Genomic DNA, 12,619 nt, shown 5'->3' with positions numbered 1-12,619 from the left:
GTTTTCATCTATGGGATGATAAGAATGCAAACTCTAGCTCTCACCATCATCGCAAGAGGGTTTAATAAACTTGGCTTTTTAGACAAATGGTTTCTGCTTTTGAGCATAGTACCACCTGTTAAAAGGGAAGAGGGGAAATGGCATCTTAAATCTGCTTGGTTTATTAAATGTTGTCTTGTGGATTGTGAATGTACCTGTGTTAGCTTAGACAATTTAAGTATTTTTAATTATATGTCACTATTTTTAATTATATGTCACAAAAATCTGGTCCTGGCAATTATAGAGATCTGATTTTTGGTACAAGTCACTTGTAGTAAATGCTTTATGATAAATTTTAACAGAGATTATACTGGCTACCATTTATTTGATGTATGCTATATACCATGCATTGTAGAAAATTCTTTATATTGCCTTACTTCATTAGTCCTTATAACAACCTTATCAGTTTAGTTCACTCACTCAGTTGTATCCGACTCTTTGCGACCCCATGAGTCGCAGCATGCCAGGCCTCCCTGTCCATCACCAACTCCTGGAGTTTACCCAAACCCATGTCCATCGAGTCGGTAATGCCATCCAACCATCTCATCCTCTGTCATCCCCTTCTCCTCCTGCCCCCAATCCTACCCAGCATTAGGGTCTTTTCCAATGAGTCAACTTTTCGCATGAGGTGGCCAAAGTATTGGAGTTTCAGCTTCAACATCAGTCCTTCCAATGAACACCCAGGACTGATCTCTTTTAGGATGGACTGGTTGGATCTCCTTGCAGTCCAAGGGACTCTCAAGGGTCTTCTCCCACACCACAGTTCAAAAGCATAAATTCTTTGGTGCTCAGCTTTCTTTACCGTCCAACTCTCACATCCATACATGACCACTGGAAAAACCATAGCCTTGACTACACGGACCTTTGTTGGCAAAGTAATGTCTCTGCTTTCAAATATGCTATCTAGGTTGGCCATAACCTTCCTTCCAAGGAGTAAGCGTCTTTTAATTTCATGGTTGCAGTCACCATCAGCAGTGATTCTGGAGGCCAGAAAAATAAAGTCTGACACTGTTTCCACTGTTTCCCCATCTATTTCCCATAAAGTGATGGGACCAGATGCCATGATCTTAGTTTTCTGAATGTTGAGCTTTAAGCCAACTTTTTCACTCTCATCTTTCACTTTCAAGAGGCTCTTTAGTTCTTCTTCACTTTCTGCCATAAGGGTGGTATCATCTGCATATCTGAGGTTATTGATATTTCTCCAGGCAATCTTGATTCCAGCTTGTGTTTCTTCCAGCCCAGCGTTTCTCATGATGTACTCTGCACATAAGTTAAATAAGCAGGGTGACAATATACAGCCTTGACATACTCCTTTTCCTATTTGGAACCTTATAGGTTTAGTTAAATATGTCTATTAAAATATAGGTTTTTAAAAATTAGCCAAATGACTGGCATATAGTAAACACCCAACTAAAGCAATTATTTTTAATCTGATTATTACTGTTATTCTTATGTTATGGATGAAGAGACAGAGAGTTGGAGATTTTTGTTAGTGTTCTAAAAGTTGTATGGGTAATAAGAAGTAGTGCTGAAACTGGAACTCACTGTCTGTTTAGCCACAAGTCTACATTAATTATAAAACTCTACAGTCACTTGTATGTTACTCCATTTAACATTTCAACATTTCTGAACAACTCTAGTTCAGAATGAGCTTTATTTTTCAGATTAGGAAACTAAGTTCTGGAGAAGAAGTTATTAACAATGATCATACATTTCATGATTTATGCAAGGCTCTGCTGGTCAGTTGACAGAATTGGGTTCCCTGGAAATCAAACACTGAAGTGAATGAAGATTAGCATACAGGACATTTATTAGGGAGAGCTCTGGAGAGGAAAACCTGTGCAAGGGAAGGGAAGGACTCAGGACTGGGTAGAGGGAGAAGATGGGCTGTGATAGTCTTTATTTTTTTGAAATATAATTTATTTTAATTGTAGGCTAATTACTTTACAATACTGTAGTGGCTTTGTCATATATTGACATGGATCCGCCACAGGTGTACATGTGTCCCCCATCCTGAACCCCCCTCCCATGTGATAGTCTTTAAAAAAAAAATATTTATTTAGCTGTGCTGTGTCTTGGTTGTTGCATGTGGGATCTAGTTCCCTGAACAGGAATTGAACCCAGGAGCGCAGAGTCTTAGCCACCGGACCACCAGTCAAGTCCCTGTGATGCAGTGTTAACGAGGGCCTCAGGCAACCCACCAGGAGCTCTGAAAGTGGGATGGTCCTTCGGAGTTAATCTTGATTTGGGATGAGGTCCTTGAAATTGGGGCTTTTAGAGCCGTATGTTGATTAGTCATTGCTGGGAGTAGGGCATGCTTTTGGGAAGGCATCTTTCATTAGCAGAGAAAACTTCTAAAGAAGTCTTTCTGCTAGCTGCATTCCCAGCAGCTGTGGGAATAAGTTCTTTATTCCTAAAGAGTGATCTGGGAGTTACATCACGGCATATACTTTAGGAAACTAAACCTTATTAACAACAAAATACATAATTTTTCTTTCATTCTATGATGCTATTCCTATTTTATCTAGAAACTGACTGAACTTTGCATACTAACTCTAATCTTTCATTTCTACATTTTAAGTCCAATTTTCATTCACCACAGCTAACCCCAGTGATGTAGTTCTACCACTAACTATAGTTAATTGTTATATTACCAGTAACTGGATAGTTAATAGTACTACTACCAAATATTCTAGGTGTCTGATTTTAATACTTTACATTTGAGGGCACAGGAAATTGTATATATGCAACTCTAAAAATTGGTTTGGCACAATGAATCTTGAATCCATGATAAGTAGAAGCTTACTTTATTAATATTGTTATTTTAATATTTACTTATTTATTTGGCTGTGCTGGGTCTCAGTTGAGGCACACAGGATCTTTAGCTGTGGCATGTGAACTCTTGAATTGTGGCATGTCGGATCTAGTTCCTGACCAGGGACTAAACCTGGGCCCCTTGCATTGGGAGCATGGAGTTTAGCCACTTAATGCTAGGGAAGTCCCGCTAACTTTAAATATAGTCTGCTGCTGCTGCTGCTAAGTCGCTTCAGTCGTGTCCGACTCTGTGCGACCCCATAGACGGCAGCCCACCAGGCTCCGCCATCCCTGGGATTCTCCAGGCAAGAATACTGGAGTGGGTTGCCATTTCCTTCTCCAGTGCATGAAAGGGTAAAGTGAAAGTGAAGTCGCTCAGTCATGTCCGACTCTTAGCGACCCCATGGACTGTAGCCTACTAGGCTCCTCCGTCCATGGGATTTTCCAGGCAAGAGTACTGGAGTGGGGTGCCATTGCCTTCTCCTTAAATATAGTCTAAATCTCTTCTAAAAGATTTCACACACTGGCACTTAACCAATTTTCCCTCTCTGTTTTTTTTTTTTTTTTTGTAGGAAGGCACTGATTGAGGTTGAGTGAGCCCTTCTCCTATAAGATAAGTGAATTTGTCACTACATTCTCAACTGTGGAAATTAAAAACAAACTGCTCAACCACACCCTTTCCATGAAACAGTTTTACAAAGTGGATTTTTTTTTTAAGCTTATGTCTTTAAGACAGTAACCTCATTGTCTCTCTTAATAGCAAAAGTATTTGAGTTTTCTGATCTCATATAAAACATGTAATATATGGGTATATTACTGTCTTATACATACTAAGCACTCAGTAATTGTTTAATGAATTGAAATATAATTATTAGTAATTTCCCCCAAATATATTATAAAATATTGACAACAACCAAATATTAAGATCAATTCTCTTATCAGATCTCTGGATGTGAAATCAAAAGCAAAACCACTTATGAGGGGTTCAATGTGTCTAGGAAGCATTGATTCTCTTACATAAAGCCCCTATGATTTTATTCTAATTTCAGAACTCCAAACTGGCCCTATTAACAAGGAGGCATTATTCTGATTCATTTAGTCTTTAGAACCTATTTTACAGATGAGGAAACCAAGACTGAGAATGTATAAGGTAATGCAACAGGGCTAGGAACATAGGCTACCTTCTGCTTTACCTCATTGTCCACAGAAAAGTGAAGGCTTGAGAGGAAAGAGGCAGCATGTAACAGTAGGCAGACTTCAAAAGGAAAGAAAAGAAAGATGGATAAAGTGTTAGAAAGATTCCAGGAAGAAGAGAATTCATGGAAACAATTATGAAAGATTAGTTGCGAAGAGAAAGGTGAATAATACTGCCTTCTAGAGATAAGTCCAGAGATGGTGACACTTCCAAAAATGGCATTTTATTTACTCTCTCCCCAAAATTGTTATGCTGTATTAAAAACTTGTTCACTTTGTTTAGACTATTGATAGGATAATCTGAATTTATAGGTAGAGAAATATAATAGGGCATTGCTCAAATAGTTTAGAATTACTTTCTTTAATAACTAACAAATGTGTCACATAAGTCCAGTATAACATTTTTATTGGCACTTGAAATAAATGTATTACTCACTAGTGGATGTGCCAAAAAGAAAATCCCCACCCTATTTCCACCCCCACAGAGCTACAAATGATTATTTATTAAGCAGTGACAGAGTGACTTGGAGTGCAAATCAGAAGTCATCGTGGTTATCTGTGTTCTTAAAGATTAACTTTTGGATAATGTTAGGATAAATAAAAAAGGTTGTCAGTGTAAAAAGTCACATTAAAAAACAAACTCAATTTCAATTCTGGTGCTTGAAATTGTAGCTGGCTTCATTAGACTTTTATATATCCTGTTTCCTATATTTAATGCATATAATTAATTTAGGTATTAGCTTAAATACCTTCCACAGGAAAGTTTTCAAAATTGAGAGTGTAGCCTTGCTTTACCCATCATTTATCTACTCATAATGTTTCCTAGTCAAACCAAGGTGGTCTCTTTCTTTTGCTTCCAACAGAAGTACTTTTTAGGTGCTCTTAGAATTTTAAGCATCCTGTGATACTAACCTGGAGGGAGGTAAAGCTTACATGAAAGTATTTAGCTAATGTTTCTGGCTTAAAAAAATTCTTTCATACTATTCTGGGCCAAGTGCTATGGTAAAGGACCTAGCAGATACCCTAGAAATGCCGGTGTAGGAGTTTCACTGCCAGGATAGAAGTATAAAGAGCAGCATGGACATACTCTCCAAAGAAGCAAAGCTAGAGAAAGCTATAAACACACAACTTTACTAAAAATCCTTGCAGAGTCCTAAGGGCTCAGAACAAATGAAAAAATATTTATTCAAAGAAACCTACTACAACTCTGTATGAACATTGATCTATTTTCTCCCTTACTACCTGCCTCCTGGCAACCCAGAGTCAGGTCAGCTTGGCAAAGCTCCACTCTGAGTGGATGTGGCCAATAAGATGGGGCTCCCTCTCCCCTCAGCTCCCAAATAAGGGTTACCATATCTCATCTCATCCAAAGGGCAATCCTCCAGCTTTTCTAAGGCCTTCTGACTCTAAGCTTAAGTGGCTAAATTCTGATGAGTGTGGCTGGGAGGTGGAGGGCTCTCTCCTTTCATTGAGCTCATGGGATGGGGGCTTTACCCCAGGAATGGCAAGGCCAGCCACTAAGGCCCTGATCTTCCTTATGCCAGCTCACTCACAGGACTGGAAGAACAGAACTGTAAGAAACAAACCCAAAAGACTAGAGGCTACTGCCCCACCCAGCATTCAGAGGAGTGGCTCAGAGATTTTGTCCAGGGAAAGCAGCAGTCCATAAGAAAGGAGAGTTTCATTCTTCTCCCCAAAGGAACTGACTTCATTTGAAAGAGAATGTGGAGAAAATCAAACCCAATGGCACTCTTGAAGAAAACATTTCCTCTTAATTAGGAGCAACAAGCTAAACTGTAGGCCAACTAGTTCACCAGAGAACCAGGGAGAGACAGCTGAGAAGGACTGTCCCCTGGTCAGAATATGCCTCAAAAGTTGGCCTCAAAAACTATCCCATCCAAATTTAATTCTATCAGACTGCTAAGCAATGCATGCTCCAGAGCATGTCAAAAACAATCAAGCAATCAACCAGTAATTGGTGGAACCTAAGGGCTGGGTGTCCTGGCCGGGGGCATGACAACCCACTCCAGTATTCTTGCCTGAAGAATCATCATGGATAGAGGAGCCTGGAGGGTTATAGTCCATGGGGTTGCAGAGTGGAACACGACTGAGTGACCCGGCACAGCACAGCAAAGGCTGGGTGTAATACCACATGAGGCAGACAGCCTATTAGAGATATTAGAAAAAGAGACAGTCAAAAAGAGTCCTGCTAAAACCACTGCCATACCAGGGTGAGTGTGTACATGCCTAAGACTGCACTCTCTGAAAAGTGATATCCAGGGCTCCACACTTTGGGAGAAGCAGGTTTCAGTAAAACAGACCAGCCAAGTCACTAAACAAATAAAAAAGCAAAGGGCAACAACAGCAGTTCCTTGTAGGGAGGGAGAAAGGAATCCCTTTCCAGAAAAGCCAGTTTTTAACAAAAAATTATGAGACTTGCAAAGAAATGGGCAAGTGTGACCCATACATAGGAAAAAAGAGTAGGCAACAGAAACTGTGAGAGGGACCAGATGTTATTTTTAATAAATACTTTCAAAGAAGCCATTATAAATATGTTTAAAGAACTAAAGGAAGGTATGAAGAAAATGTTTCATCATAGAGATTGTCAATAAAGAGGCAGAAATCATAAAAAAAGAACCAAATGGAAATTATGAAATTAAAAAGCACAATAATTGCAATAAAAAATTATAGTAACTAAATAGTCAACTTGAACTAGAAAAATAATCAGTGAAGATAAATGGATGAACATTATGTAACCTGAAGAAGAGACAGAAAAAAGAATGAAAACAGAAAAAATGTTGGATACTTTTGGATCCACCAATATAGGTGTAATGGGAATACCAGAAACTGAGAAGAAAGAAAACGAAATAGAAAAAACATTCAAAGAAATAACGGCTGAAAATTTCCCAAATTTGATGAAAAACATTACACATCAAAGAAGCTCAATGAACTCCCCCCAAGTAGTATAAATACAGAAACTCATACAGATACATATCATAGTAAGAATGCTAAGAGACAAAGAGGAAATCTTGAAAACTTGTACAAGGAAGCCCCCAAAGTTCAAAAGCTGATTTATCATTTTAAAAAACCATGAAAACTAGAAAGCAGTGAGACAGCATATTCAAAGTTCTAAAAGAAAAAATTACCTGTCAGCCTAGAATCTTACATCTAGAAAAACTTTCTTTTAAAAATAAAGGTGAAACAAAGACTACTAGGTAAACAAAACTTAAAACAGAATTGCTAGCAATCCACCTTATAAGAAATACTAAATGAAGTTCTTCAGAGTGGAAACAAGTAAACCCAAATGGGAATCTAAACCTTTAAGAAAAAACAAAAAGCAGTAGTAAAGGTAATTATATAATTATAAAAGACAATATCCTTCTTCTCCATTCTTTTATGATTTAAAAAGCAGTTGTTTGAAGAAATATACACATAACTGTACCATTGGGTTTGTAACTTATAGAAATGTATTATATTTGAAAATAATAGCACAAAGGAGGTAGGTGCGAAGAGTTGTACTAGAGTAAGGAAGTTAACACCAGATGGTAACTTGAACCCATAGGAACAAATGAAGAGAACCAGAAATAAGAAAGTTAATGACATATTCTATAAATATAAACTTGATGGTCTTCTTTTTTGTTTCTTTTGTAGACACAGAATTACATAAAGCAATAATTAAACACTGTATTGTTGGGTTTATTATATAGATGTAATATGCATAACAGTAACAGTATAAAAATGGACGACAATGAAATAAAGCTCTACAGGAATGTTTCCGTATCTCACTGAAATTAAGTTAGTGTAAATCAGAAGTAGATTCTTGTAGGTTAAAATGTATATGGTAAGCCCTAGAGAAACTGAAAAAATAACTCAAAAATGTGAAAAATCATTAGATTTTTTTATATGAGACATAAAAAAAATTAAAATGACAGGTATTTCTAATATTCTAATAATAAACCAGTAATACTGAATGTGAGTAGATTAAATAATTCAATCAAAAGACAGATTGTCAGACTGGATATTATTATTATTTTTAATTAATATTTGTAACTGTGTGACATTAGACTGAGGTTGGCAATCGATAGCTTGATGGGCTAACTCCAGGAAATCACCTGTATTTCTAAAGTTTTATTGTAGCATAGCCACATCTATTAATTTATGTATTGTCTACAATGCGCTACCGTGGCAGTGTTAAAAAGCTGTGACACAGACCATATGGCCTGCAAAAGCTAAAATATTTAGTATCTGGTCCTTTACACAAAGAGTTTGCTGACTTAACTAAAGGAAACCCAGTGTGGAAGTTCTTCTTTAACTGATTCTGTTTCCCAGGACGTTAAGAAGCAAGGACATTATTTAAGAATGAGATCAAGAGAAAGAGGTCTGAGAAGTTTGATTGATAAGTAAAAAGGTTAGTGAATATACCAGGGACATGGAATAGAACTGCTGGAGGGTGCTAAGCATGGCACTGGAGGAGAGTGGCAAGTAAGCTTACTTTTTTTTTTGAAAGATACCTGTATTCTAACCAGTGCTTATAATGAATTATCTGAGCTTCAAAGTTGATTCCAAAGGTACAGGAACATTTTCTGATCCCAACTAATTACCAGTTAATAAAAAATAAAGTTTTACTAGTTTCAAGTACATATAATTAAAATTAGGTTTACACCACTTCTGGCTGTGGTTTTAGGGAGGCTCTCAACTGAGTTTGTTCTATAAAAGGAAGACAAATGATTTTTACTGAGCTATCTTATAAAAGAATGAGTATTCCAGAAGTTATACCCTGCCTCCCTCATAGTAAAGCACTGTAATTAAGTCAAATAATCACAGAGTAAGAAGGGACTTACACACTAGATAAAATAACTAATTTTAAACTAGGAGAAAAAGTTTATTTTATCCAGGAAGAAACAATTTAACTAATTACAACAAATGCTGCCCTACTTATTCTCAGTCTGTAATCTGAAAATTATACCATATTTGTCAAGGGAATGAAAATACTCAGAAAATGCAGATACAATGGACTTTACAGTACTTCTTTTCCCTGAATAGCTAATTATATTTGACATATACTGGGACAGATTATTATTACCACTGCTACTACTAAAACATCAATATTTTAAGGAATTGTGCAATATATCCTTTTGGAAAGCAAAATTTTATCAATTTGCATTTTCACAGTTTGTCTTACTATTTATGAGATGCATACAGTTTGGTTTGGTTAGTAAAAAAATTTAGCAACCCATCCAGCCAACTGATGGTCTTTAAAGATGAACTGATATGAAAGACTACTGTAAATAAATAATCAGTTAGTATGTCTGTCACTTTCCTACAGTTTTTTTTTTTTAATTTAAATAAATTTATTTATTTTAGTTGGGGGCTAATTACTTTACAATATTGTAGTAGTTTTTGCCATACATTGACATGAATCAGCCATGGGTTTACATATGTTCCCCTTCCTGGACCCCCCTCCCACTTCCCTCCCCATCCCATCCCTCTGGGTCATCCCATTGCCCCAGCCCTGAGCCTTTGTCTCATGCATCGAACATGGAATGGTGTTCTGTTTCACATATGATAATATACATGTTTCAATGCTATTCTCCCAGAACGTCCCACCCTCACCTTCTCCCTCAGAGTCCATAAGACTGTTCTATGCATCTGTGTCTCTTATTCTGTCTCGCATATAGGGTTATCGTTACCATCTTTCAAATTCCATATATATGCATTAGTATACTGTATTGTTGTTTTTCTTTCTGGCTTACTTCACTCTGTATAATGGGCTCGTTTCATCCATCTCAGTAGAACCAATTCAAATGTATTTTTTTTAATGGCTGAGTAATATTCCTTTGTGTATATGTACCACAGCTTCCTTATCCATTCATCTGCTGATGGACATCTAGGTTGCTTCCATGTCCTGGCTATTATAAACAGTGCTGTGATGAACATTGGGGTACACGCGTCTCTTTCAATTCTGGTTTCCTCGGTGTGTATGCCCAGAAGTGGGATTGCTGGGTCATATGGCAGTTCTATTCCCAGTTTTTTAAGGACTCTCCACACTGGTCTCCATAGTGGCTGTCCTAGTTTGCATTCCCACCAACAGTGTAAGAGGGTTCCCTTTTCTCCACACCCTCTCCAGCATTTATTGCTTGTAGACTTTTGGATAGCAGCCATTCTGACTGGTGTGAAATGGTACCTCATTGTGGTTTTGATTTGCATTTCTCTAATAATGAGTGATGTTGAGCATCTTTTCATGTGTTTGTTAGCCATCTGTATGTCTTCTTTGGAGAAATGTCTGTTTAGTTCTTTGGCCCATTTTTTGATTGGGTCGTTTATTTTTCTGGAATTCAGCTGCAGGAGTTGCTTGTATATTTTTGAGATTAATTGTTTGTCTGTTGCTTCGTTTGCTATTATTTTCTCCCATTCTGAAGGCTGTCTTTTCACCTTGCTTATAGTTTCCTTTGTTGTGCCAGTTTGTTTTTTTTTAAGGAAACTAAAACTAACATTTATTAAACACCTCTGTTTGCCTGAGCACTGGGCTAGTAGTGAAACATGATCTATGTTAAAAGAAGTACTTATTATCCTATCCATTCTCTACTTTAGTTCTAAGACTTGAAGCCTTAAATTTAAATGAGGGATATCAGAAAAAAATGTCTTGCTGTGGCACTTAGGTTAAAATGTCAGACACCAATTCCTTCCAAAACTGTATGGTTGAGTAACTCTCAGAAAAAAAGAATGACTCAAACCTTGCTGCTTTGGTATAACCAAGAGCTACTAATGCTACCAATAATATTCCTCATGCTGTTCTTCTTTTCCACAATTTTCTTCTTCTTTGTTTGATGTTTACCTTCCAATAACTGTGTATCAACTGCATCTAAGTATGGTACTAAAAAAAGCAAGATTTAACTACTATATTGCCTGCTAAATTAGGCCTGCCTTTTCTTCACTTTTATAATCTGAATATCATGATTTTGATTTTGAAAAAAAACCTCATAAAGAAATCATGCATTACTTCTTTAGATTGGTATGAGAAATTATATACTAAATGCCATTCACTTTCATACCATCCACAAGAATGTTACATGCAGTACATGTCATGTTCCCAAAAGTACACTACAGAAAAAATTCTAATGTGCTTTGGGCTTTCCACACTACTCTCTAAATTTTCTGCTTTTTAAAATTTACATTTAAAACATTTTTCCTGTTTTTAATAAATGATTAAAAATTTTCACATTTTATCTATACTCTGCATCTCTAATTAATAATAAATTAATAATTTCTACATAATGATATATAACTAAAAAAACTAAATAAGAAAGTCTTTACTACATAATAATGGAAAGGGAAGACACAGACTAAAAGAAAGCTACTGTTTATGAACACTTTACAAATTCTGTAGATTCACTGTGACAAATGACCATACTTTTCTAAATGTCAAAAATATTAGATAAAAGTTTTATTTTGAATGTGATTTACAGTCATAGGATAGGAGCAAACTTAAAAATCACTTATAATTTGCTGCTTGATCAAAATTAACATATAAATATAACAAATTATATTTTCAATTCAAACTGACAAACCGCTTTCTAAAGAAAAACACTCTGCTCTATACTATCATAATGTTTCCTATGGAGTACTGGCAAAGAATGTAGTTACAGTGTGTCACACATAGTTAAAAGCAACATTTTTAGGTAATTTGAATAAGGAACACACATGTTATTCAAAACAAATATTAGGGTTATTTTCTCTGAACAGTTAGCTTGCAGATGAAAAGCAGAAACCCAAATCCGCATACTGTAATAGCCGTCCTCTTCAAAATTCTACTATTCCATGAAGATTCTTCTTCCATTAGTGGTATATGAGTTGGATCATTTTCTCGTTCATTTTGTAACTAATGTTTAGTATGGAAAAAAGAAGAGTTAATGTACAGTACACTGAAAATAAAAATATCTTTGATTTAAAAAGTATCAAAATATCCAAGTTAATTCACTTGATTTAGATGTAGCCTAAATGCAAGATTCCCATGGAAGATTTAAAGTCTTAAAAGATAGTCTTTCCTTCAACCAGGATCTGATTATAGTAGATTATTAGTTTTATATTAAAAATAAATGCTTCTACAGATGACTCCATTTTAAAATCACGTTTTTATGTCAGGAGATAAAGTTCCTTTAATGTCAAAGTTTCTGTTCCTACCTGTAAGGAATGACAATCATTTTTTTCCCTTCTGTATTAAATATCAACTGTCTTAAAAAAAAAGCAAACCATTCTTATAGAATACCTACAATACATGAAATTCAACAAAAACTAGAAGATTCAATGCTAATGCTGGAAGTATAACCCTTTATTTAAATATATTTGCAGGAACAAATGTTAACAAAAATTTCAGTGGTTCTTTTAGCACTTTCCAGCAATGAAATTACATGACTCAGTCCATTTCTAAATCCCCATATTAGAACTTTCTTGCTAAAGAAGTCCCCTCAACTTGTAACTTCTGTGTGTGTGTGTGTGTGTGTGTGTGTGTGTGTGTGTGTATGTGTGTGTGTGGTGGTGGGGGTGTGTTGAGAAGATAGTTTAGTTGTTGGGG

The 12,619-nt window shown here is 36.2% G+C and overlaps 2 protein-coding genes across 2 annotated transcripts in view; one reads left to right on the top strand and one right to left on the bottom strand.

Annotated features, from left to right (window-relative positions):
- The window catches only part of CFTR (CF transmembrane conductance regulator), a 385,597-nt gene that overhangs the window by 48,823 nt on the left and 324,155 nt on the right, over nt 1-12,619 (top strand). The window lies entirely within an intron of this gene.
- Nucleotides 11,459-12,619, bottom strand: part of ASZ1 (ankyrin repeat, SAM and basic leucine zipper domain containing 1) — a 62,488-nt gene continuing 61,327 nt past the window's right edge. The window contains exon 13 of the mRNA XM_081537880.1: nt 11,459-11,926. Within this exon, the coding sequence (XP_081394006.1) occupies nt 11,774-11,926 (153 nt within the window). The 3' untranslated portion in view covers nt 11,459-11,773. The remainder of the gene's footprint in view (nt 11,927-12,619) is intronic.

This window comes from Giraffa tippelskirchi, chromosome 10 (assembly GCF_054371585.1).
Source record: "Giraffa tippelskirchi isolate mGirTip1 chromosome 10, T2T-mGirTip1v1.2.pri, whole genome shotgun sequence".
Classification (NCBI taxonomy): domain Eukaryota; kingdom Metazoa; phylum Chordata; class Mammalia; order Artiodactyla; family Giraffidae; genus Giraffa; species Giraffa tippelskirchi.
The sequence above is the reverse complement of the archived record's forward strand: the minus strand, read 5'-3'. Positions and strand labels throughout refer to the sequence as shown.